Source organism: Mesoplodon densirostris, chromosome 5 (genome assembly GCF_025265405.1).
Source record: "Mesoplodon densirostris isolate mMesDen1 chromosome 5, mMesDen1 primary haplotype, whole genome shotgun sequence".
NCBI lineage: Eukaryota > Metazoa > Chordata > Mammalia > Artiodactyla > Ziphiidae > Mesoplodon > Mesoplodon densirostris.
The window spans coordinates 150269282-150293148 of NC_082665.1; the positions used below are offsets into that span (position 1 = coordinate 150269282).

The following is a 23867-nucleotide window of genomic DNA, read 5'->3' on the forward strand; positions in this document are numbered from 1 at the left end:
AGTTAGGCTGTTCATATTTATTGGTATTTCAGATGTTTTTTATTCTTGTAATTATTCTGTGTACCATGTTATATTTACTGTTTAAGCAATATGTTTTATGCTGCTGTTTACAAAGATTTATATTTTTGGTCTAGTGGTTATCTTTGTAATTATACCTTTTTAATGCCCTTAGTCTGTTTCCTCATTTAATGTCTTATTAACTGGGTTGTCTGCTATTAATATCTGTTGAATCACAACAATCAGTATACTTATTCTGTTATACTGTTTCACTCTTCCTTCTCTTCCATCTTTCAGTGGCATTTTTTTCTGCAACTGAAACATAGCATTTATGCATTGTTCTCTACCCTCATTCCCAACCTTATTTTAGCCTTATAATTAAATAAGCACCATCAATCCTTTTCCTAAAATTTGTCCAGTAATCTCTTGGTTGGATGAAACTCATCCTCCAGTAGCTTCCTCAAGAAGAGCCTGGGAACACAGAATTCCCTCAGTTTTAGCTGGTTTTCTTTAGTCTTAATACACGAACATCAGCTTGGCCAGATATAAGATCTTTAGTGTTTCCTGGAGTCTCCATGAAGTGCTTCTCTATTGTTGCCTTGCTTTGTTGTTGCTTTTGAAAAGTCTGATGCTACTCTAATTCTCCTATCCTTGTAAGTTATTTGATCTTTTTGCCTCAAAGTCTTGAGGATTTTTCTTTTCAAAATCTAATAGTGGGGGCTTCCCTGGTGGCGCAGTGGTTGAGAGTCCGCCTGCCGATGCAGGGGACACAGGTTCGTGCCCCGGTCCAGGAAGATCCCACATGCCGCAGAGTGGCTGGGCCCATGAGCCATGGCCGCTGAGCCCATGCGTCTGGAGCCTGTGCTCCGCAACGGAAGAGGCCACAACAGTAAGAGGCCCGCGTACCACAAAAAAAAAAAAAAAAAAAAAAAATCTAATAGTGGGACTTTCCTGGTGGTCCAGTGGGTAAGACTCCACGCTCCAAATGCAGGGGGCCTGGGTTCGATCCCTGGTCGGAGAACAAGATCCTGCATGCATGCTGCAACTAAGAGTCCACATGCCACAACTAAGAAGCCCACAAGCCGCAACTAGGAGTCCACATGCTGCAACTAAGAAGTCTGCATGCCGCAACTAAAGGTCTCACATGCCACAACAAAGATCCCACGTACCACAATTAAGACCCGGTGCAGCCAAAAATAAAAAATTCTAATAGTTATATGTGGATATTTACTCGAGTTTGATCATTCTTGGTTAATTTTCCCATACACTCAGTGAGCTCATTCATTATGTAGCTCTGGGTCTTTTTCTGGGATGTCTTCTTGGATTACAGTTTTAAACATTAATTCTCTTCCTGTTTGTCTTTTGTCAGACACTCCAGTTATATGTATGTTCAGTCTTCTTTGCCTATCTTCCATTTTAGTCACTTTTTTCTGATTTTTTTACCTTTTTCTTTATGCTTTTGGTTATTTTCCCACATTTCTTCAACATTCCTTATTAAATTTCATTCAAATACACTCTCCCTAGAGCACTTTATAATTCTGTCTTCATTTCTCATATATGATTTTGTCCCCCCCCATTTTAATTCAGTCACCTCTAACTTTACTTCTTCCTATTTTATGTCCATTCTGTCATTAGTTTCTGAATTTGATTTTCATAACTCAGGTGATGATTTGAGGCTACTGAACTCAACCGCAGTGTGATCATCTGCTGAATGACTAACTTTTACAATGAAGGGAGTTTTGTCAAGTGAAGTTTTTTGTTCTCATTTTTGGTTTTCTTATCTTAGTAGCTCTGTATATATAAACTACTTGTATCTGCAGTTTGTGGACAGGGTTGAGTTTGGGATGGTGAACAAGATTCCCAGTTCAAGAGCGCCCTCTTCTGTCAGTATAACAAAGTGTCACTTAGTTAATGGGTGTCTTGATATTAGAGAGGGTGGTAGGGAAAGGGGTAGTATGACCTTCAGTTTTTTTCTTATCTTGCAGACACATAAATTTACCTCTTTCTTCATTTTTCCTTCACTTCACAATTTCCAAAGGTGTCTCTCTCTTCTTTTTTAATCTTTTCTTCCCTAGAAGGAATGCCCTTCCATGCTTTCTTGATTCTTGTGCATGTTTAAGTCCCTCCCCTTAAGTAACTCTTCTGACCTAACAGGATTCTTTTCCAGTATTTTCACTCTTATAGTGAAAAGAGTGAACTTTCTCTCCCTGAGTGATTTCTTCTAAATTCCCTTCTCTTTCTTCTGAGCAGTGTCTCAACACTTCTTCCAGCTCTCCACAGAGACTTGTTGCCAAAATTCAAGAAACAGTCCTACTAGAAAGTGGTGTTTAGGGACTTCCATGGTGGTCCAGTGGTTAAGACTCTGAGTTTCCAATGCAGGGGGCCTGGGTTCGATCCCTGGTCAGGGAACTAGATCCCTCATGCATGCCACAACTAAGTCATCTGCATGCTACAACTAAGAGTCCACATGCCGCAACTAAAGATCCCGCATGCCACAACTAAGACCCAGCACAGCCAAAAATAAATAATAATTTTTTTTAAAAAGTGGTATTTATTGTTCTACTTATTGTTATATGAAGTTTGTAGTTTCCTGTCTTACAATTATGATAAAGGAATGGAAATGGTAGTTTTATTTTTTCTTCTTATTGACCTACATATAGTTTTTCAAGTATGTGTAGAGTTTTGGATTCAGGAGATTCTGACTACCCAGAAATACCACCTTCCCCCTTTTTTTAAAAAAACAATTTTAAGAATTCATGCTCACTGACAAAATTCCATTACTGAGTTCTGATCCAATGGAAATAGTCACAAAAACATACTAACACATACAGATGTACGTGTAATGTTTAAATAATGTTCCATCCATACAATGGAGTACTATACAGTCATTATAATGAATAAGGTAGACCTGTATGCCATGATAGGGAAAGAAAGTGGAAAAAGTGTAAGGTGTGAAAGTGTCTATAATACAATCTTTTTTTAGTTAAAAGTAAATATATTGATATATATTTGACATATAATTTTTTTTCTGGAAAGATACACAAGAAACTTAATACTGCTTACCTCTGGGAAAGACTGATAAGAAGGAGAGAGAAAATATTTGCATTTCATTTTACATGTTTCTATACTTAAGTTTTTTTGTTTGTACATATTATTTGTTTTTATTTAAAAAAGATTTAGAGAATGTAGCAGAGACTCCTAAGTGTCCACCAAAAATCCAGTTTCTGTTTCTACCACTGTAGAAGAAACGATGGGCAAATGGCTATCATATTTCCTAACCTCCCCTACAGTTAGATGTGGCTATTTGACTATGTTTTCTACAATGGACTTAAATACAGTATTAAAAACGAAAGAGTATATTTATCAAACTTCTAGCTCAAAAGTTCGAGAAGAAAAAAAAGATGATTAACTGAAAGAAAGCACAAAAGGAATTAATCAATAAAAAAGCAGAAAATACAAAGCTTTAAAAAGAAACAAAAATTAAACAAAAAGTTGATTCTCTGAAACACATCAATAAAATATTTCAACTACTAGGTAACTATCAAGAAAATAAAAAACAAGAAATGTCAGAGAAAACCACTGAAACAGATTTTGCTAATCATCTAAGACTATATAACCCTGCATAATCCTATGCAGGTAAAATTAAAAATCTGGAATAGGTAATTCATAGAAAAAATATATATAGTTTACCAAAACTGGCTCAGTAGTTGTGGCACACAGGCTTAGCTGCTCCACAGCTCGTGGGATCTTCCTGGACCAGGGATCGAACCCATGTCGCCTGCATTGGCAGGTGGACTCTTAACCACTGAGCCACCAGGAAAATCCCACCAGATCTTTAAAGAGCAGATAATCCCAATGCGATTTCAACGGTTCCAAAGCATAGAAAACTTGCAAATTCTTATTATGGCACTTCATGAACTGAACTATGTACCCCAACCCCCAAAATTCATATACTGAAGCATAACCCCCAATGTGATTATGTTTGGAGACAGGGCCTTTAAGGAGATAAAGTAAATGAGGTCATAAAGGTTGGGGCCCTAATTTGAAAGGACTGGTGTCCTTTTAAGAGGAAAAGACACCAGAGATCTCTCTTTCTTGTGCACAGAGAAGAAAGGTCACATCGGGACACAGTGACAAGGCAGCCATCTGCAAACCAGAAGAGAGGGCTCACCAGAAACCAGCTCTGCTGGCACCTCAATCCTGGACTTCTAGCCTCCAGAACCGTAAGAAAATTAATTTTTGTTTAAGCAATTCAGTCTGTGGTATTTTGTTATGGCAGCCCCAGCAAACTAATAAATGATGCAATAGCGCTGACACCAAACCCTGATTTTAAAATACACCACCTCCCCAAAGAAGGGATAGTCAGGGAGTTTAGGATCGACGTGTAAATACTGCTATACTTAAAATGGATAACCAACAAGGCCCTACTGTATAGCACAGGGAACTCTGCTCAATATTATGTGGCAGCCTGGATGGGAGGGGAGTTTGGGGGAGAATGGATACATGCATATTATGGCTGAGTCCCTTTGCTGTGCACCTGAAACTATCAAAACATTTTTAATCGGCTATACTCCAGTATAAAATAAAAAGTTTAAAATAAATAAAATACCCCCCAAATCAGCTAACATTCCATGATATTGATGTAAACATTCAAAATAAAACATTTATAAAATATAACAAGTATTAAGATATATTTACAAATAGAACTAAGAAAAATCATGTGATTATCTCTATAAATGCTGAAAAGGCGCTTAACAATATTCAATACCCACCCGTGATTTACAAAGAAAACAAGTAGGCAACAACAAAAATTAAAATAGGAACCAGTGTGGGATAGGGAGGGTGGGAGGGAGACGCAAGAGGGAGGGGATATGGGGATATATGTATACATACAGCTGATTCACTTTGTTATACAGCAGAAACCAACACAACATTGTAAAGCAATTATACTGCAGTAAAGATGTTAAAAAAAATAGGAAGCTGTGGTAGCTTTCTTAACATGAGAAAAAGATAAAAAATTAGGAAACACTAATGACAGTCTCTCTAAAGTTAGGAACAAAACAAAGATGCCCTCTATGAAAACCACTGCTTATCACTGCATTTGATAAAATATGGATGTATATCAATGCAACTGAACAAGAGAAAGAAATGATATAACATAACTGGAAAGGAAAACACAAAACTATTTGGGCAATATACTAATATACTTGAAAAAGCCAAAAGAATTAACAGTGAAAAACTATAATAAATAATAAGAGAACTTAATAGGTAATTGGATATAAAATTGATAAACAGAATCAAAAGCTTTCATATATACCTAAAAAACAACAGAAGATAGAAAAGACCCCATCTACAATAAAAAGATACTTAGGAATAAACAAGGAAATCTTTAAAACAGTCAAGGAGAAAAAAGTACACTTTAACAAATAAAAATGCAACTGTGTTTTTAGATTGTTTCAGATTCATAAGGATGTCAATTTTCCCTAGTTAGTGCCTAAATTTAATGGGATCCCAATAAAAACAACAGAAGTATGCCCTACTTCCATCCCCCGCTTTCACCCTAAAACAAGACAAACTGATTTCTAAACTTCATATGGAAAAATAAACAAGACTAGGCAAGAAAACTCCAAGAGAAGAATAATCAAGAGGAACTATCTCTACCAGATGTGAAAGCGTACCATCAACTGAATAATTAAGGCAGTATGGTATTGGTCAAGTGTTGGTGACAATGTTAAGGCACCAGAACTCTCAAATGCTGCTGGTGGGAGTGCAAACTGACACAGCCTTTGAAGAACCCTTGGGCAGGGTCCACTAAGGCTCGATGTATGCCTGGCTATGAGGGGGTACTTCCACTCCTCACTACAGATTCAACAGAAACATGGAAGTTTATTTGTTTATTTACCAAAATCACATAACAGAATGATCATATCAGAACTACCTGTAATAATCCCAAACTACAAACTACCCAAATGCCCACCAACAGTAGATAAACTGTGGTCTGTTCATACAAAATACTAAGGAGAGCAAAGGGCAGACAGCAGAAGCAAGAAGAACTACAGTCCTGCAGCCTGTGGAACAAAAACCACATTCACAGAAAGACACACAAAATTAAAAGGTAGAGGGCTAAGTACCAGATGAAGGAATAAGATAAAACCCCAGAAAAACAACTAGATGAAGTGGAGATAGGCAACCTTCCAGAAAAAGAATTCAGAATAATGATAGTGAAGATGATCCAGGACCTCGGAAAAAGAATGGAGGCAAAGATCGAGAGGATGCAAGAAATGTTTAACAAAGACCTAGAAGAATTAAAGAACAGACACCTAGAAGAATTAAAGAACAAACAAACAGAGATTAACAACACCATAACTGAAAAGAAAAATACACTAGAAGGAATCAATACAAGAATAACTAAGGGAGAAGAACGGATAAGACACCTGGAAGACAGAATGGTGGAACTCACTGCCACAGAACAGAATAAAGAAAAAAGAATGAAAAGATATGAAGACAGCCTAAGAGACCTCTGGGACAAGAATAAATGCAACAACATTCACATTATAGGGGTCCCAGAAGGAGAAGACAGAGAGAAAGTACCCAAGAAAATATGTGAAGATATTATAGTCAAAAACTTCCCTAACATGGGAAAGGAAATAGCCACCCAAGTCAATGAAGCACACAGAGTCCCAGGCAGGATAAACCCAAGGAGAAACACGCTGAGACACACAGTAATCAAACTGACAAAAATTAAAGACAAAGAAAAATTACTGAAAGCAACAAGGGAAAGACAACAAACATACAAGGGACTCCCATAAAGTTAACAGCTGATTTCTCAGCAGAAACTCTAAAAGCCAGAAAGGAGTGGCATGATATATTTAAAGTGATGAAAGGGAAGAACCTACAACCAAGATTACTCTATCAAGCAAGGATCTCATTCAGTTTCAACGAAGAAATCAAAAGCTTTACAGACAAGCAAAAGCTAAGAGAATTCAGCACCATCAAACCTGATCTACAACAAATGCTGAAGGAACTTCTTTCAGTGGGACACACAAGAGAAGAAAAGGATCTACAAAAACAAACTCATGGCGCGAGGTGGAAGATGGCGGAAGAGTAAGAGGCGGAGATCACCTTCCTCCACACAGATACACAAGAAATACATCTACACGTGGAACAACTCCTACAAAACACCTATTGAATGCTGGCAGAAGTCCTCAGACCTCCCAAAAGGCAAGAAACTCCCCTCTTACCTAGGTAGGGCAAAAGAAAAAAGAATAAACAGAGACAAAAGAATAGGGATGGGACCTGCACCAGTGGAAGGGAGCCGTGAAGGAGGAAAAGTTTCCACACACTAGGAAGCCCCTTCAAGGGCGAAGACTGTGGGTGGCGGAAGGGGGAAGCTTCAGAGCCGCAGAGGACAGCACAGCAACAGGGGTGCGGAGGGCAAAGTGGAGAGATTCCTGCACAGAATCTCTGTGCAGAATGAGTGACCAGCACTCACCAGCCTGAGAGGCTTATCTGCTCACCCACCATGGCGGGTGGGGCTGGGAGCTGAGGCTCGGGCATCAGTCAGAGCGCAGGGAGAGGACTGGGGTCGACTACGTGAACACAGCCTGAAGGGGGTTAGTGCACCACGGCTAGCCGGGAGGGAGTCCAGAGAAAAGTCTGGACCTGCCGAAGAGGCAAGAGACTTTCTCTTCCCTCTTTGTTTCCTGGTGCGAGAGGAGAGGGGATTAAGAGCACTGATTAGAGGAGCTCCAGAGACGGGCGCGAGCCACGGCTATCAGCGTGCACCCCAGAGACGGGCATGAGACACTAAGGCTGCTGCTGCCGCCACCAAGAAGCCTGTGTGCGAGCACAGGTCAGTGTCCACACCTCCCTTCCAGAGAGCCTGTGCAGCCTGCCAGTGCCAGGGTCCCGGGATCCAGGGACAACTTCCCCAGGAGAACGCAAGGCGCGCCACAGGCTGGTGCAACGTCCTACCAGCATCTGCCGCCGCAGGCTCGCCCCACATCCGCACCCCTCTCTCCCCCCGGCCTGAGGGAGCCAGAGCCCCCAAAGCAGCTGCTCCTTTAACCTCGTCCTGTCTGAGTGAAGAACAGACGCCCTCCGGCGACCTACACGCAGAGGCGGGGCCAAATCCAAAGCTGAGCCCCGGGAGCTGTGCGAACAAAGAAGAGAAAGGGGAATCTCTCCCAGCAGCCTCAGAAGCAGCGGATTAAAGCTCCTCAATCAACTTGATGTACCCTGCATCTGTGGAATACCTGAATAGACAACAAATCATCCCAAATTGAGGAGGTGGACTTTGAGAGCAAGATTTATGATTTTTTTCCCCTTTTCCTCATTTTGTGAGTGTGTATGTGTATGCTTCTGTGTGAGATTTTGTCTGTATAGCTTTGCTTTCACCATTTGTCCTAAGGTTCTATCCGTCCGTTTTTTTTCTTTTTAAAAAACTTTTTTTCTTAATAATTATTTTTTTTAATTATTTTATTTTATCTTACTTTATTTTACTTTATTTTATCCTCTTTCTTCCTTTCTTTCTTTCTAATTTTTCTCCCTTTTACTCTGAGCCGTGTGGATGAAAGGCTCTTGGTGCTGCAGTCAGGAGACAGTGCTGGGTCTCTGAGGTGGGAGAGCCAACTTCAGGACACTAGTCCACAAGAGACCTCCCAGCTCCACATAATATCGAATGGCAAAAATCTCCCAGAGATCTCCATCTCAACACCAGCACCCAGCTTCCCTCAACGACCAGCAAGCTACAGTGCTGGACACCTTATGCCAAACAACAAGCAAGACAGGAACACAACAACACCCATTAGCAGAGAGGCTGCTTAAAGTCATAATAAGGCCACAGACACTCCAAAAAAACACAAACAGACGTGGACCTGCCCACCAGAAAGACAAGATCCAGCCTCATCCACCAGAACACAGGCACTAGTCCCCTCCAACAGGAAGCCTACACAACCCACTAAACCAACATTAGCCACTGGGGACAGACACCAAAAACAACGGGAACTACGAACCTGCAGCCTGCAAAAAGGAGACCCCAAACACAGTAAGATAAGCAAAATGAGAAGATAGAAAAACACACAGCAGATGAAGGAGCAAGGTAAAAACCCACCAGACCTAACAAATGAAGAAGAAAGAGGCAGTCTACCTAAAAAGAATTCAGAATAATGATTGTAAAGATGATCCAAAATCTTGGAAATAGAGAAAATGCAAGAAAAATTTAACAAGGACCTACAAGAACTAAAGAGGAAACAAGCAACAATGAACAACACAATAAATGAAATTAAAAATACTTGAGAAGGGATCAATAGCAGAATAACTGAGGCAGATGAACGGACAAGTGACCTGGAAGATAAAATAGTGAAAATAACTATTGCAGAGCAGAAAAAAGAAAAAAGAATGAAAAGAACTGAGGACAGTCTCAGAGACCTCTGGGACAACATTAAACACACCAACATTCGAATTATAGGGGTCCCAGAAGAAGAAGACAAAATGGGACTGAGAAAATATTTAAAGAGATTATATTGGAAAACTTCCCTAACATGGGAAAGGAAATAGTTAATCAAGTCCAGGAAGCACAGACAGTCCCATACAGGATAAATCCATGGAGAAACACGCCAAGACACATATTAACCAAACTATCAAAAATTAAATACAAAGAAAACATATTAAAAGCAGCAAGGGAAAAACAACAGATAACACACAACGGAATCCCCATAAGGTTAAGCTGATCTTTCAGCAGAAACTCTGCAAGACAGAAAGGAGTGGCAGGACATAGTTAAAGTGATGAAGGAGAAAAACCTACAACCAAGATTACTCTACTCAGCAAGGATCTCATTCAGATTTGATGGAGATATTAAAACCTTTACAGACAAGCAAAAGCTGAGAGAGTTCAGCACCACCAAACCAGCTTTATAACAAATACTAAAAGAACTTCTCTAGGCAGGAAACACAATAGAAGGAAAAGACCTATAATAACAAACCCAAAACAATTAAGAAAACGGGAAAAGGAACATACATATCGATAATTACCTTAAATGTAAATGGATTAAATGCTCCCACCAAAAGACACAGACTGGCTGAATGGACACAAAAAAAGACCCATATATACGCTGTCTACAAGAGGCCCATTTCAGACCAAGAGACACATAAAGACTGAAAGTGAGGGGATGGAAAAAGATATTCCATGCAAACGGAAACCAAAATAAAGCCGGAGTAGCAATTTTCATATCAGACAAAACAAACTTTAAAATAAAGACTATTAGAAGAGACAAAGAAGGACACTATGTAATGATCAAGAGATCGATCCAAGAAGAAGATAGAACAATTGTAAATATTTATGCACCCAACATAGGAGCACCTCAATACATAAGGCAAATGCTCACAGCCATAAAAGGGGAAATCGACAGTAACACATTAATAGTAGAGGACTTTAACACCCCACTTTCACCAATGGACAGATCATCCAAAATGAAAATAAAAAAGGAAACACAAGCTTTAAATGATACATTAAACAAGATGGACTTAATTGATATTTATAGGATATTCCATCCAAAAACAACAGAATACACATTTTTCTCAAGTGCTCATGGAACATTCTCCAGGATAGATCATATCTTGGGTCACAAATCTTGCCTTGGTAAATTTAAGAAAATTGAAATCATATCAAGTATCTTTTCCCACCACAATGCTATGAGACTAGATATCAATTACAGGAAAAGATCTGTAAAAAATACAAACACATGGAGGCTAAACAATACACTACTTAATAACGAAGTGATCACTGAAGAAATCAAAGAGGAAATCAAAAAATACCTAGAAAAAAATGACAATGGAGGGCTTCCCTGGTGGCACAGTCATTGAGAGTCCGCCTGCTGATGCAGGGGACGCGGGTTCGTGCCCCGGTCCGGGAAGATCCCACATGCCGCGGAGCGGCTGGGCCCGTGAGCCATGGCCGCTGAGCCTGCGCGTCCGGAGCCTGTGCTCCGCGACGGGAGAGGCCACAGCAGTGAGAGGCCCACGTACTGCAAAAACAAACAAACAAACAACAACAACAAAAATGACAATGGAGACACGATGACCCAAAACCTATGGGATGCAGCAAAAGCAGTTCTAAGAGGGAAGTTTATAGCAATACAATCCTACCTTAAGAAACAGGAAACATCTCGAATAAACAACCTAACATTGCACCTAAAGTGATTAGAGAAAGAAGAACAAAAACCCCCCAAAGTTAGCAGAAGGAAAGAAATCATAAAGATCAGATCAGAAGTAAATGAAAAAGAAATGAAGGAAATGATAGCAAAGATCAATAAAACTAAAAGCTGGTTCTTTGAGAAGATAAACAAAATTGATAAACCATTAGCCAGACCCATCAAGAAAAAAAGGAAGAAGACTCAAATCAATAGAATTAGAAATGAAAAAGGAGAAGTAACAACTGACACTGCAGAAATACAAAAGATCATGAGAGATTTCTACAAGCAACTCTATGCCAATAAAATGGACAACCTGGAAGAAATGGACAAATTCTTAGACATGCACAACCTGCCAAGACTGAATCAGGAAGAAATAGAAAATAGGAACAGGCCAATCACAGGCACTGAAATTGAAAATGTGATTAAAAATCTTCCAACAAACAAAAGCCCAGGACCAGATGGCTTCACAGGCGAATTCTATCAAACATTTAGAGAAAAGCTAACACCTACCATTCTCAAACTTTTCCAAAATATAGAAGAGGGAGGAACACTTCAAAACTCATTCTACGAGGCCACCATCACCCTGATACCAAAACCAGACAAGTATGTCACAAAAAAAGAAAGCTACAGGCCAATATCACTAATAAACATAGATGTAAAAATTCTCAACAAAATACTAGCAAACAGAATCCAACAGCACATTAAAAGAATCATACACCATGATGAAGTGGGGTTTATTCCAGGAATGCAAGGATTCTTCAATATATGCAAATCAATCAACATGATACATGATATTAACAAATTGAAGGAGAAAAACCATATGATCATCCCAATACATGGAGAGAAATCTTTCGACAAAATTCAACACCCACTTATGATAAGAACCCTGCAGAAAGTAGGCATAGAGAGAACTTTCCTCAACATAATAAAGGCCATATATGACAAACCCACAGCCAACGTCGTCCTCAATGGTGAAAAACTGAAACCATTTCCACTAAGATCAGGAACAAGACAGAGTTGCTCACTCTCACCACTCTTATTCAACATAGTTTTGGAAGTTTTAGCCACAGCAATCAGAGAAGAAAAGGAAATAAAAGGAATCCAAATTGGAAAAGAAGAAATAAAGCTGTCACTGTTTGCAGATGACATGATACTAGACATAGAGAATCCTAAAGAGGCTATCAGAAAACTACTAGAGCTAATCAATGAATTTGGTAAAGCAGCAGGATACAAAACTAATGCACAGAAATCTCTGGCTTTTTTTTTTTTTTTTTTTTTTTTTGCGGTACGCGGGCCTCTCACTGTTGTGGCCTCTCCCATTGCGGAGCACAGGCTCCAGACACGCAGGCTCAGTGGCCATGGCTCACGGGCCCAGCCGCTCCACGGCATGTGGGATCCTCCCGGACCGGTGCACGAACCCGTGTCCCCTGCATCGGCAGGCGGTCTCCCAACCACTGCGCCACCAGGGAAGCCCTCTGGCATTCTTATACACTAGTGATGAAAAATCTGAAAGTGAAATTCAGGAAACACTCCAATTTACCATTGCAAGAAAAAGAATAAAATATCTAGGAATAAACCTACCTAAGGAGACAAAAGACCTGTATGCAGAAAATTATAAGACACTGATGAAAGAAATTAAAGATGATACAAATAGATGGAGAGATATACCATGTTCTTGGATTGGAAGAATCAACATTGTGAAAATGACTACTACACAAAGCAATCTACACATTCAAAGCAATCCCTATCAAACTACCAGTGGCATTTTTCACAGAACTAGAACAAAAAATTTCACAATTTTTATGGGAACACAAAAGACCCCAAATAGCCAAAGCAATCTTAAGAACGAAAACAGAGCTGAAGAGATCAGGCTCCCTGACTTCAGACTATACTACAAAGCTACAGTAATCAAGACAGTATGGTACTGGCACAAAAACAGAAATATAGATCAATGGAACAGGATAGAAAGCCCAGAGATAAACCCATGCACATATGGTCACCTTATCTTTGATAAAGGAGGCAAGAGTATAAAATGGAGAAAAGCCAGCCTCTTCAATAAGTGGTGCTGGGAAAACTGGACAGCTACATGTAAAAGAATGAAATTAGAACACTCTCTAACACCATACACAAAAATAAACTCAAAATGGATTAGAGATCTAAATGTAAGACTGGACACTATAAAACTCTTAGAGGAAAACATAGGAGGAACACTCTTTCACATAAATCACAGCAAGATCTTTTTTGATCCACCTCCTAGAGTAATGAAATAAAAACAAAAATAAACAAATGGGACCTAATGAAACTTAAAAGCTTTGGAAAGCAAGGGAAACTACAAACAAGACAAAAAGACAACCCTCAGAATGGGAGAAGATATTTGCAAACGAATCAACGGACAAAGGATAAATCTCCAAAATATATAAACAGCTCATGCAAGTCAATATTTAAAAAACAAACAACCCAATCAAAAAATGGTCAGAAGATGGGCTTCCCTGGTGGCGCAGTGGTTGGGAGTCCACCTGCCAATGCAGGGGACACGGGTTCTTCCCCGGTCTGGGAGGATCCCACATGCCACGGATCAGCTGGGCCCGTGAGCCATGGCTGCTGAGCCTGCACGTCCGGAGCCTGTGCTCCACAACGGGAGAGGCCACAACAATGAGAGGCCCGCGTACAGCAAAAAAAAAAAAAAAAAAAAGGTCAGAAGACCTAAATAGACATTTCTCCAAAGAAGACATACAGATGGCCAAAAAGCACATGAAAAGCTGCTCAACATCACTAATTATTAGAGAAATGCAAATCAAAACTACAATGAGGTATCACCTCACACCAGTTAGAATGGGCATCATCAGAAAATCTACAAACAACAAATGCTGGAGAGGGTGTGGAGAAAAGGGAACCCTCTTGCACTGTTGGTGGGAATGTAAATTGATACAGCCACTATGGAGAACAGTATGGAGATTCCTTAAAAAACTAAAAACAGAATTACCATATGACCCAACATTCCCACTACTTGGCATATACCCAGAGAAAACCATAATTCAAAAAGACACATGCACCCCAATGTTCACTGCAGCCCTATTTACAACAGCCAGGTCATGGAAGCAACCTAAATGCCCAACGACAGGCGAATGGATAAAGAAGTTGTGGTACATATATACAATGGAATATTACTCAGCCATTAAAAGGAACGAAATTGGGTCATTTGTAGAGATGTGCACGGATCTGGAGACTGTCATACAGAGTGAAGTAAGTCAGAAAGAGAAAAACAAATATCGTATATTAACGCATATATGTGGAACCTAGATAAATGGTACAGATGAACTGGTTTTCAGGGCAGAAACAGAGACACAGATGTAGAGAACAAACATATGGACACCAAGGGGGGAAAGTGGTGGTGGGGAGTGTTGCTGGTGGGATGAACTGGGAGATTGGGATTGACATGTATACACCAATATGTATAAAATGGATAACTAATAAGAAACAGCTGTATAAAAAAATAAAATTCTAAAATTCAAAAAAAAAAAGCCTCAAAAAAAAAAAAAGCCTGAGGAGAACCACGAGAATAACACGCATTGCAACAATATGGATGAATTTCAGTCGTCTCGTTGAATGAAAGCAGCCAGACAGAAAAGACCACACATGATGTGATTCCATTTATACAGTATATACAAAACCAAGAAAAACTAGTTTATGCTGTTAAAGGTCAAGATGGTGGTTTCCCTCAGGGGTTTGGTGGGAAAACAGTACCTGGAAGAGAACACTGAGGAGGCTTGTCTGTTTCTCTATGTGATGCATTTATTTGATCTATTCTATATAAATGTTTCTGTTATTTAGGAGGATTTATATTTATTTTAATAATGGTTACCTCTGTAACTATACCTCTTTAATGCCCTTAGTTCCCTGGATTTAGCAATTTGGAGAGGTCATTAGGAGAGCTGTCATTGAACAGAGGGAGGAAAGCAGAAGCCGGATTCCAGAGAGGAATAAAGGAAGAAGAGACAAGAGGAGTTTAAGGAAAAAGGTAGAAAAGACTGTGGACATCAGTTCAATAGAGATTCAGGTTAAGATGGGTTTGGTTTAGCAGACAAGAAGTCCATACATGTTCAAACACATTTATTGCCCAGAGGAAGGAGTTAAGAGAGGGAGAAGAAGTTAAACCAGTCAAGAAAGCAAGATGCCAGATAGGAAGCAATGGAGTGAGGAGGCCAGGTGAGGCCCCTCATTCTCTGAGCCTGGGGAGACACGGAGGGATGGTGGGGAGGGAGAAACAGGCACCTATGGAGAGTGATGAACCTGATGCTCTCAATTTTCTCCATGAAGGAAATGCTGATGTCATCTGATCAGAGTGGGGAATAGAGAAGGAAGTTAGGGTTTCGATCAGGGAAGGTGAAGAAGATAAAAACAGGAGCTGAGGGGAGGTTCACGGCACATATTCAAGCCAGAGACCAGAGAGGTGAACCGAGGGCCCAGCTCAGGCTGGAGCAAGGCTCTGGGGCTTTCCTCTGGCAGGCTCAGGCCCCACTGGCAACGTGGGTGTGTGGATGAATAAGTGACTGGATGGATGAGTGGATGTATGGATGGATGGATGGATGGATGGATGGATGGATGGATGGATGGATGGCTGGCTGCAGCCTTGAACCAGGGATGGGACTCCAAAGGGCAAAAGAATTGGAGCACGGATGACACCGACCCCAGTTTCCCTTCTTCACACTACTTTTGGACCTAAAACTACCCATGCCATGTATGCTTTTGTTCTCTGAATCTCTCACCCAAATGTGAGGTCGCCAAGGCAGGGTTTTTGTCCATCACAGTGTCATAACAGCACCAACACTGAGAACAGTGCCTGGCTGTTAACATCTGGCACAATGGCAGCGTCCAAGCTGGGCCAGGAAGGCAGAGGCCACGAGGGCAGAGGGCTCCAGAGGAACGGGATGCTTGAGGGCTGGGGAGTCCAGGAGCAGAGGTGGTGCGAGACGGACAGCACAACTGTGAGGGCGTAGAGAGTGCGGAAGGCTCAGGTCAGAGGAGGGCATGCTGGTAGCATCGGGCTCCAGCGGTGTCCGTGGGCTGAGAATCCAGCAATGAGGAGGGCCAGAGCCCGGCCACGGCCGCTGCCTCACGCTGACTCCCCACAGTACAGGGAGGAGGAACAGGTCCCTGGGAGAGCCAGGGCCCCGGGAGAGGCTGTGCCCACAGAGCCGTCGGGTTCAGCTAAGCGAGGAGAGCTAAGAGCACAGCGCGCGTAGGGAAGTGTGAGGGAGACGGTGGCCATCGACAGATGCCCCCAGTTGACCCCAACACTGCCCTCTTCACTTAATGACCCAGGAACCTGCTACACCAAGAAAAAGGTACAAACGACTCCCGCCCTCCTCCGACCCACACACACACCCCTCAACCCTGTCACAGGACACCTTGTGTACTCTCCTTTCTGTAGAGAAAAAAAAAATGCCCTCTGAGCATGAGGCTCCAAACAGAGGTACATGAAGAGTCATCCTGCCTCAACTGCAGGCTCTGGAGACACGGCCCTTTCTCTATGGGCCTCAGAGTGCCAGCTCAAGAGCCCTGAGCTCTGCGGATCCAACTGCCACGCCCCCAAGCCCATCCAAGCCAGTAGGGTGGCCACAGCCACAGCTCTTCCCACAGCACACTACTCAGGGCCCTTGTTCTGTGCCACCCCATGCCCTGCCTGTGTTGCCCAATGGTAAGGCCTGTGGGTAAAGCACTTCCTCACTGAGCCAAAGCACAAGGACATGCACGTGGCTGAGCCAGCACAGACAAGACAGACAGGTGTGGCACTTACAGAGTGTATGACGTCCACCATGTCGTAGGCTCTGGTAGATTCCAAAGGGACAATGGTGTCAAGCTCAGGAACCAGACGGTCACTTTGGATAGAAAAAGAGGCAGATATAATCAACATGGAAGAGCCCGTTGCCTTCTGTGGGTGGGGAATGGGAGAGGAAATGGGGGAGACACAGCATGGGGGCTGGACTGATTCTGTCCCTGCTGGGCTCGCAAAGCAGTCCCCAAAGATACATTCCTTTGTTACCACCGTATTAAACTGAACCTGAGCTTGATATTAACCCAGAAGATCTTTCTGTTTTCATTTAGAGGAAAAAACAATGAGCTTATTCCCCTGCACGTGGAGATGCCTTCACTTATCCTCTCTGAATACCTCCTACATTCTAGGTATTGTATGCAGCACCAAAGGACATTGTAGTGAATAAGCCCCTGTACCATCAAGCCCAGCTTCCCAGAGAGCTCAGCACCAGCGTCTTGGGTACAGCCCCACCCAGTAACAAAGCCCTCCCTTACTTTTCATGTGCTGTTTACACATAGGCATACAGCTTCCCTGGGACTGAATGAAGAGGAGGTATGGCTGGGCCAAAGCAGGCTGTTCAGACATGTCTGGGCCCTCAGACCGTAACACCTTCAAATGATGTCCTAAACCTTTCAAGAACCCCAAACAGTACAGCAGCTCGGAAAAGGAGGCTGTGCCCATCGCTTCTGGGCCTTGTGACCACCCTCCCTCTCATGACTACACGCACTGGGCCACTGATTGTATCCCCTGAGGAGTGAGGCAGAGGCAGACAAGGAGGGGCCCTGGGGACATGACTCTTCAGAGCATCCCTGGCCCAGACACGGCCCCATAGGTAGAAGCCCAGGGCAGTGTCTGCAAACGGCTTCTTCCCGAGGGATGGCTTCTTCCCGAGGGACACAATTTCAAGTCCTTCTGCAGAAGTACTGCAGGCCAAGTGAGTGCTTCAAAATCAGAGAGGAAACAAAATGGAGAAGACAGCAGCCAGTGGCCTGGAGCTATAGATCCCCAGCTGGGCGTCTGGCTTATTCTGCGGTGCTCCCCACATCAGGCAGTGGCCGGAATAGCAAGAAGGAAGGAAGGTCTTCACTAGGTGGTCAGCAACACACCCTTCCCCAGGAATGCCCCAGCTTCTGGCCACAAGCAGGTCTGCATAAGCACATTTCCTAGAGGGCATGCTGTCTGAATCATTTCACATTGATTTATTTCATGTTAAGACAAAAAAAAAAAAAAACTCTCTCAATTCTGGACAAAGACTCAGAAATAATATTTTTTTTGGCCACTTTTTACTCCCAAGCTACTTGTCAGATATTAGAGAGAGGAAAAAACGTGAATAAAAATTAAATCTCTTGGGATTTCCCTGGCAGTCCAGTGGTTAAGACTCTGTCTGAGCTTCCACTGCAGGGGGCACAGATTTGATCCCTGGTGGGGGAACTAAGATCCCGCATGCCACACAGCATGGCCAGAATTTTTTTTTTAATTTCTTTTTAAATAAGTAAATAAAATCCTTCGTGGCTCCTATACCCAGACATGCCACCACCATGCCTACACCTGACTCCACTGCACAATCTACTCCAAGCTGCTGACCAGGGCAGACCCTGGAGGTCCCGCCAGGGCACAGGGGCCAGAGAAGGACAAGTCAACCTGCAAAATGAGAGAAGGAGCTCCGGCCTGCAACTCACCTGGGATCATGGCACTCACGGACGGGGGCCGGGTCCTGATTGCTGAGAGGCAAGTAGTTGAAGAACTCCCGGAGATTACACAAGGCGTCCACGTCGTTTTCAAAAGCTCTGTGGGCCACGCCTGAGAAAACAGGGAGTATATAATGGGCCAGGGCGCCTGTCAGCCCAGAGACGCAGCTTCATGCCCACCTGCCCCCTCTAGGGCGGGGCTGCAGCGTCGCCGCCCCCTCCCCTGAGGACGGTACCACACCACACACCTGCAGGCTGACCCTCAGTCCATGCAGCCTGTTCTCTCTGCAAGGGTCACTCCTTTCATTATCCAGGTCTTTGACCTAGTGTCGCCTATTTGCCAAGGCTTTCCCTGCCCCTCTCCAGAGCACAACTTTCCCCACACCCCTCACTCTCCATCCCTGGACCAGGTGGGAATTCTAGTCACACTTTTCCCTGCAGCACCTATTTCCCTGTTTACTGCCTGACATCTCCCCGAGAGTATCAGCTCCAACGGGGCAGAGGCCAGGCCTATCATATCACTGCAGCCCAACAACTGGAATAATGCCTGGTTATACGTCCATTAACACTCAAGAAAGCTGGACAATAAAACATAAAAGGAAAGCGGCTGGCATATGTCATGGTGCTCAGCAATGGCAGAACAAAGGAGGAAAGACGGGGAACCACATGGCCTGGTAAGGAATCAAGCCGTCATTCCTCAGGAACACTCTGAAATCTCAGAAGAGCCAAACAGGGCCATAGACATGACAGAGAAAGTGGGGCAGGAAATCCCCTCTCAGGTTCACCCCACCGGACTCCCTGCTTCCACCGCTGCCCCCAGAGTCTCTTCTCTACCAGGCAGCCCAACTGAGCTTTTAAAGTCAGATCATGTCGTGTCTCTAATGCAACCACCTTCCTTGCCACTCACCGAGCACACCAGCCCCTCTCCTTCCTCAGAAGCCTCTGCCTGCAATGCTTCTCCCCTAGGTATGCACGCAGTCCACTCCTTCAAACCTGCTCAACTATTGCCCAGTGAGGCCTGTCCTTACCACCCTCATTAAAACTGTAACAATCCCAACCCCCTTTACCCTATGCTACTTTTTCCACAGCACACATACTTTATGAATCATAATTCTTATAACCATTATTCTAGTTAGCTCAAAAATTTCAAAGATGGGCTTCCCTGGTGGCACAGCAGTTGAGAGTCCACCTGCCGATGCAGGGGACACGGGCTCGTGCCCCGGTCTGGGAAGATCCCACATGCCGCCGAGTGGCTGGGCCTGTGAGCCATGGCTACTGAGCCTGCGCGTCCGGAGCCTGTGCTCCGCAACGGGAGAGGCCACAACGGTGAGAGGCCCGCGTACAGCAAAAAAAAAAATTTCAAGGACTATGAAAGCATTAGTAGTAGCCTGTAATTTAACGAGTTTGAGATATAAATCCACCTTTATTACTATCTCTGTAGACAATACATGATACTACAGTCTATTCAAAGAAATTCTGTCAGTGAAGTGATATCTGTACAGACTGTCACTTCTAGCAATTCCTCTTCTCAGTGCTGACAACAGTAAGGTAAGCTTCGAGGCCTCTAACCTGACATGGTGGTGTGGGTCCTGGCGCCCCCGAGCTCCTCCTGGGTAACGTCCTCATTGGTGACAGACTTCACAACATCAGGGCCAGTGATGAACAGGTAGGAGGTGTCCTGAAACCAGAGAATTCCAGAAAGTTCAATCTCAGAGCACCAGAACTCAATGGAGCCATAGAGTTCACACAGCCAAGATGACAAACGCAGAGAAGATAGTGACGCGGTGGCAAAACCAGGTTAGGACGCAGCTCACAGCTGCGTATCCAAACTAAAGACCCACGTTTTCCCTGCCTCACTGTCTATCAAAAAATCTTCGTTGCCTGGTTCTCTCTCAGCAAAATGGCCTGCAGTGTGGCTACCAGTCATTCACTGTAGAACACCCTAACAGGTGACCCTTATTCAGAGCTTGCTGCACACCAAGAATTTTTCTAAGCATTTCATGGGATTGTGTCATTAAAGCCTAGGTACTATTATCACCCCATTTATAGATCAGGAAACTGAGGCACTGTGATACTGTGCAGCTTGCCTAAAATTAATCGGTCACTTTAAGTGAAGCCATCTGGAGACAATGATAATCAATGTTTGGTGTTTTGAGAGAGTGACAGGCTTTAATTTGTAGTTTCTAACTTAAAGATAATAAAGACATATTGTAAAAAATTTAATCGGAATAGGAGACACAGTAGAAAGTAAGTCTACATGCAAGCCCTTATTTTCAGCCCTCTAATTTCCATCCCCAAAGACGACCACTGTCAGTTTCTCTGACATCCATGCATATGAGCATTTATATATTTTTTCCCTCTTACTTTCTCTCTAGCACATTGTCCTACACACACTGTTCTCAAACTTCTTGAAGATTATTCCGTATCAGTATAGTAGGATATGTATCACAACTTACTTGTCACCTACTGATGGTCCTTTAGACTGCTGCCAGTGTTTTACTTATAACAAGCAATGCTGCAATAAGTAGTTTACTACAATCATCTCTGTCAGCTCATTGTTCATGTTCTTTGCCCATTCTCCTACTAGATAGTTGTTTTTATATACTAAGGACGTTAGTCTTTAGACTATTATCTGTGTTGTATCAGTCTTTATTTTATGGCTCCTTGGTTTGGAATCTTGCTAGAATGGCTTAGCTAGAGAGGTCTATCTTCCCCACTCCGCACAAAGACTCAAACAAATGTTCATAAGAGCATTACTTGTAACAATCAAAAACTAGAAACAGAGACTTCCCTGGTGGCACAGTGGTTAAGAATCTGCCTGCCAATGCGGGGGACATGGATTCAATCCCTGGTCCGGGAAGATCCCACATGCCTGAGCAACAAAGCCTGTGCACCACAACTTCTGAGCCTATGCTCTAGAGCCTGCATGCCACAACTACTGAGCCCGAGTGCTGCAACTACTGAAGCCCACATGCCTGGAGCCTGTGCTCTGCAGCAAGAGAAGCCACCACAATGAGAAGACCACGCGCTACAACAAAGAGTAGCCCCCGCTCACTGCAACTAGAGAACGCATGCGCGCAGCAACAAAGACCTAACACAGCCAAAAACAAAAAAACTAGAAACAGCCCAACTCCATCAACAAGTGAATCTCAAAATAATTATCCTAAGTGAAAGAAACCAGCCCCATCAAAAAAAAAAAAGAGTACATACTTTTTGTATATATTTCGTACATACAAAATGTCATTTTGTATGGTTCTGTTTATATAACATTCTAGAAAATGCAAATTAATCCTGTGTGATAAAAAGCAGATGAGGGCTTCCCTGGTGGCACAGTGGTTAAGAATCCGCCTGCCAATGCAGGAGACACGGGTTCAATCCCTGGTCCAGAAGATCCCACATGCCACAGAGCAACTAAGCCCGTGCACCACAACTACTGAGCCCATATGCTGCAACTACCGAAGCCCATGCGCCTAGACCACGTGCTCCGCAGCAAGAGAAGCCACTGCAATGAGAAGCCCTCACACCGCAATGAAGAGTAGCCCCCGCTCGCTGCAACTACAGAAGCCCCTGCTCGCCATAGCAAGAGAAAGCCCGCATGCAGCAACAAAGACCCAACACAGCCAAAAATAAATAAATAAAATTAAAAAAAATTTTTTTAATTAAAAAAAAAAGCAGATGAACAGTTACCTAAAGACAGGGCTGGGAGGTAGGAAAGAATGAATTACAACAATACATGAGGAAACTTTGGGAAGTGATGGTTATGTTCATTATCTTAATTGTGGTCATGGCTTCATGGTTGTATACACGCATCAAAGCTCTAATTGCACAACTTAAAGTGTGTGCAGCTCACCATACATCAATTATATCTCAAAGTTGTAAAAAAAAAAAATTGTAGAAGTGCAAAGGGTCAAGAATACCCCATATCCATACCACTTAAAGAAAATACGGAAGGACAACTTGCTGTACCAGGTATCAGCATTTGTTGTAAAGCCATTATAATTGATAGTATGGTACTGACTGGCACAGAGATAAGCAAACAGACCAAGAAAGCTCAGTGAAACACTCGATATATGGATGCTTGATTCACAATATAAATGACATCACAGAGCAGGAAAGATTGTTCATTTCAATAAAAGGCTCTAGGTCAACTAGGTGTCTATACTGGAAAAAAATTTTTTAAAACATCAAACTAGCCTCTATTTCATACTATGTGTAAAAATCAACTCCAACTTTAGATGCAAACATAAAAGGCAAAATAATAAAACTTTTAGAAAATAGTATCTTCGTGACTTCAGGGTAGGAAAAAGTTCAAGAACTAAAACACACTACCCGTAATGTATACATTTGACATTGGTTCTCCTATCAAAAGAGCACAGAAGCCAGCTTACAGGGACACCCATTGGCTAAAGGAAGGGCAATTTGAGCATCAAAACAATGACAGTATTGTAATGGAATATAAGCCACTGAGTAAAATAGGCAATCCATGGACCCATATTAAGTCAATGAAATAAACCAATGCCCAAGAAAAGCAGGGCTCTTCCTTAGAGTAGGTCACCAACTGATACGAAGCAAGTGGTGGGGCTGGAACATAACCATCCTGTAAAGGTTGGTTTGGACAAGGATCATCAATAGATACTAAATCAAGGAAAAAAGTATAATGTGGAACAGCACACTTGTATGGTCTCAAAGCCACTCCCCAGTGAGTATCAGTTACAAAGAAAAAACGGTAACTACATAGTGGAGAAACCAGACAACACCTCAACAATGATCAAATTAATGTCACCAGTGAAGGGCAGGTGGCCATCACTTGCCTCCAGATGGGATCATCTGAGCAGGATACAATATCACTAATGTAGTAGACAGGCTGGGATACCTAATCTGATTCTGATCATGAGGAAATACCAGATAAACCCAAACTGAGCAACAATCTATGAAATAATTCATTCTGTAGCCTTCAAAATGTCATGACAAAGAGTCTGAGGAATTGTCACAGAGTAAGGGAAATTAATGCAACATGACAACTAAGTGCAATATGTGATCCTGAAATGGATCCTGTACTGGAGAAAGAAAATGCCATTAAGGACATTCTGGGGACAAGCGACCAAACTAGAATCTAGATGGTAGAGTAGACAACAGTATTATATCGGATAGACTACATGTTAGGCATATGTGAAA

General features: G+C 42.6%; 1 protein-coding gene across 1 annotated transcript in view; it reads right to left on the bottom strand.

Moving 5' to 3' along the window:
• Positions 1 to 23867, bottom strand: part of PCCB (propionyl-CoA carboxylase subunit beta) — a 93260-nt gene that overhangs the window by 34098 nt on the left and 35295 nt on the right. Inside the window, exons 7-9 of the mRNA XM_060100248.1 lie at positions 20262 to 20370; positions 18684 to 18804; positions 16987 to 17068 (exon numbers count right to left, since the gene is read on the bottom strand). Coding sequence (XP_059956231.1) covers positions 16987 to 17068; positions 18684 to 18804; positions 20262 to 20370 — 312 coding nt within the window. The remainder of the gene's footprint in view (positions 1 to 16986; positions 17069 to 18683; positions 18805 to 20261; positions 20371 to 23867) is intronic.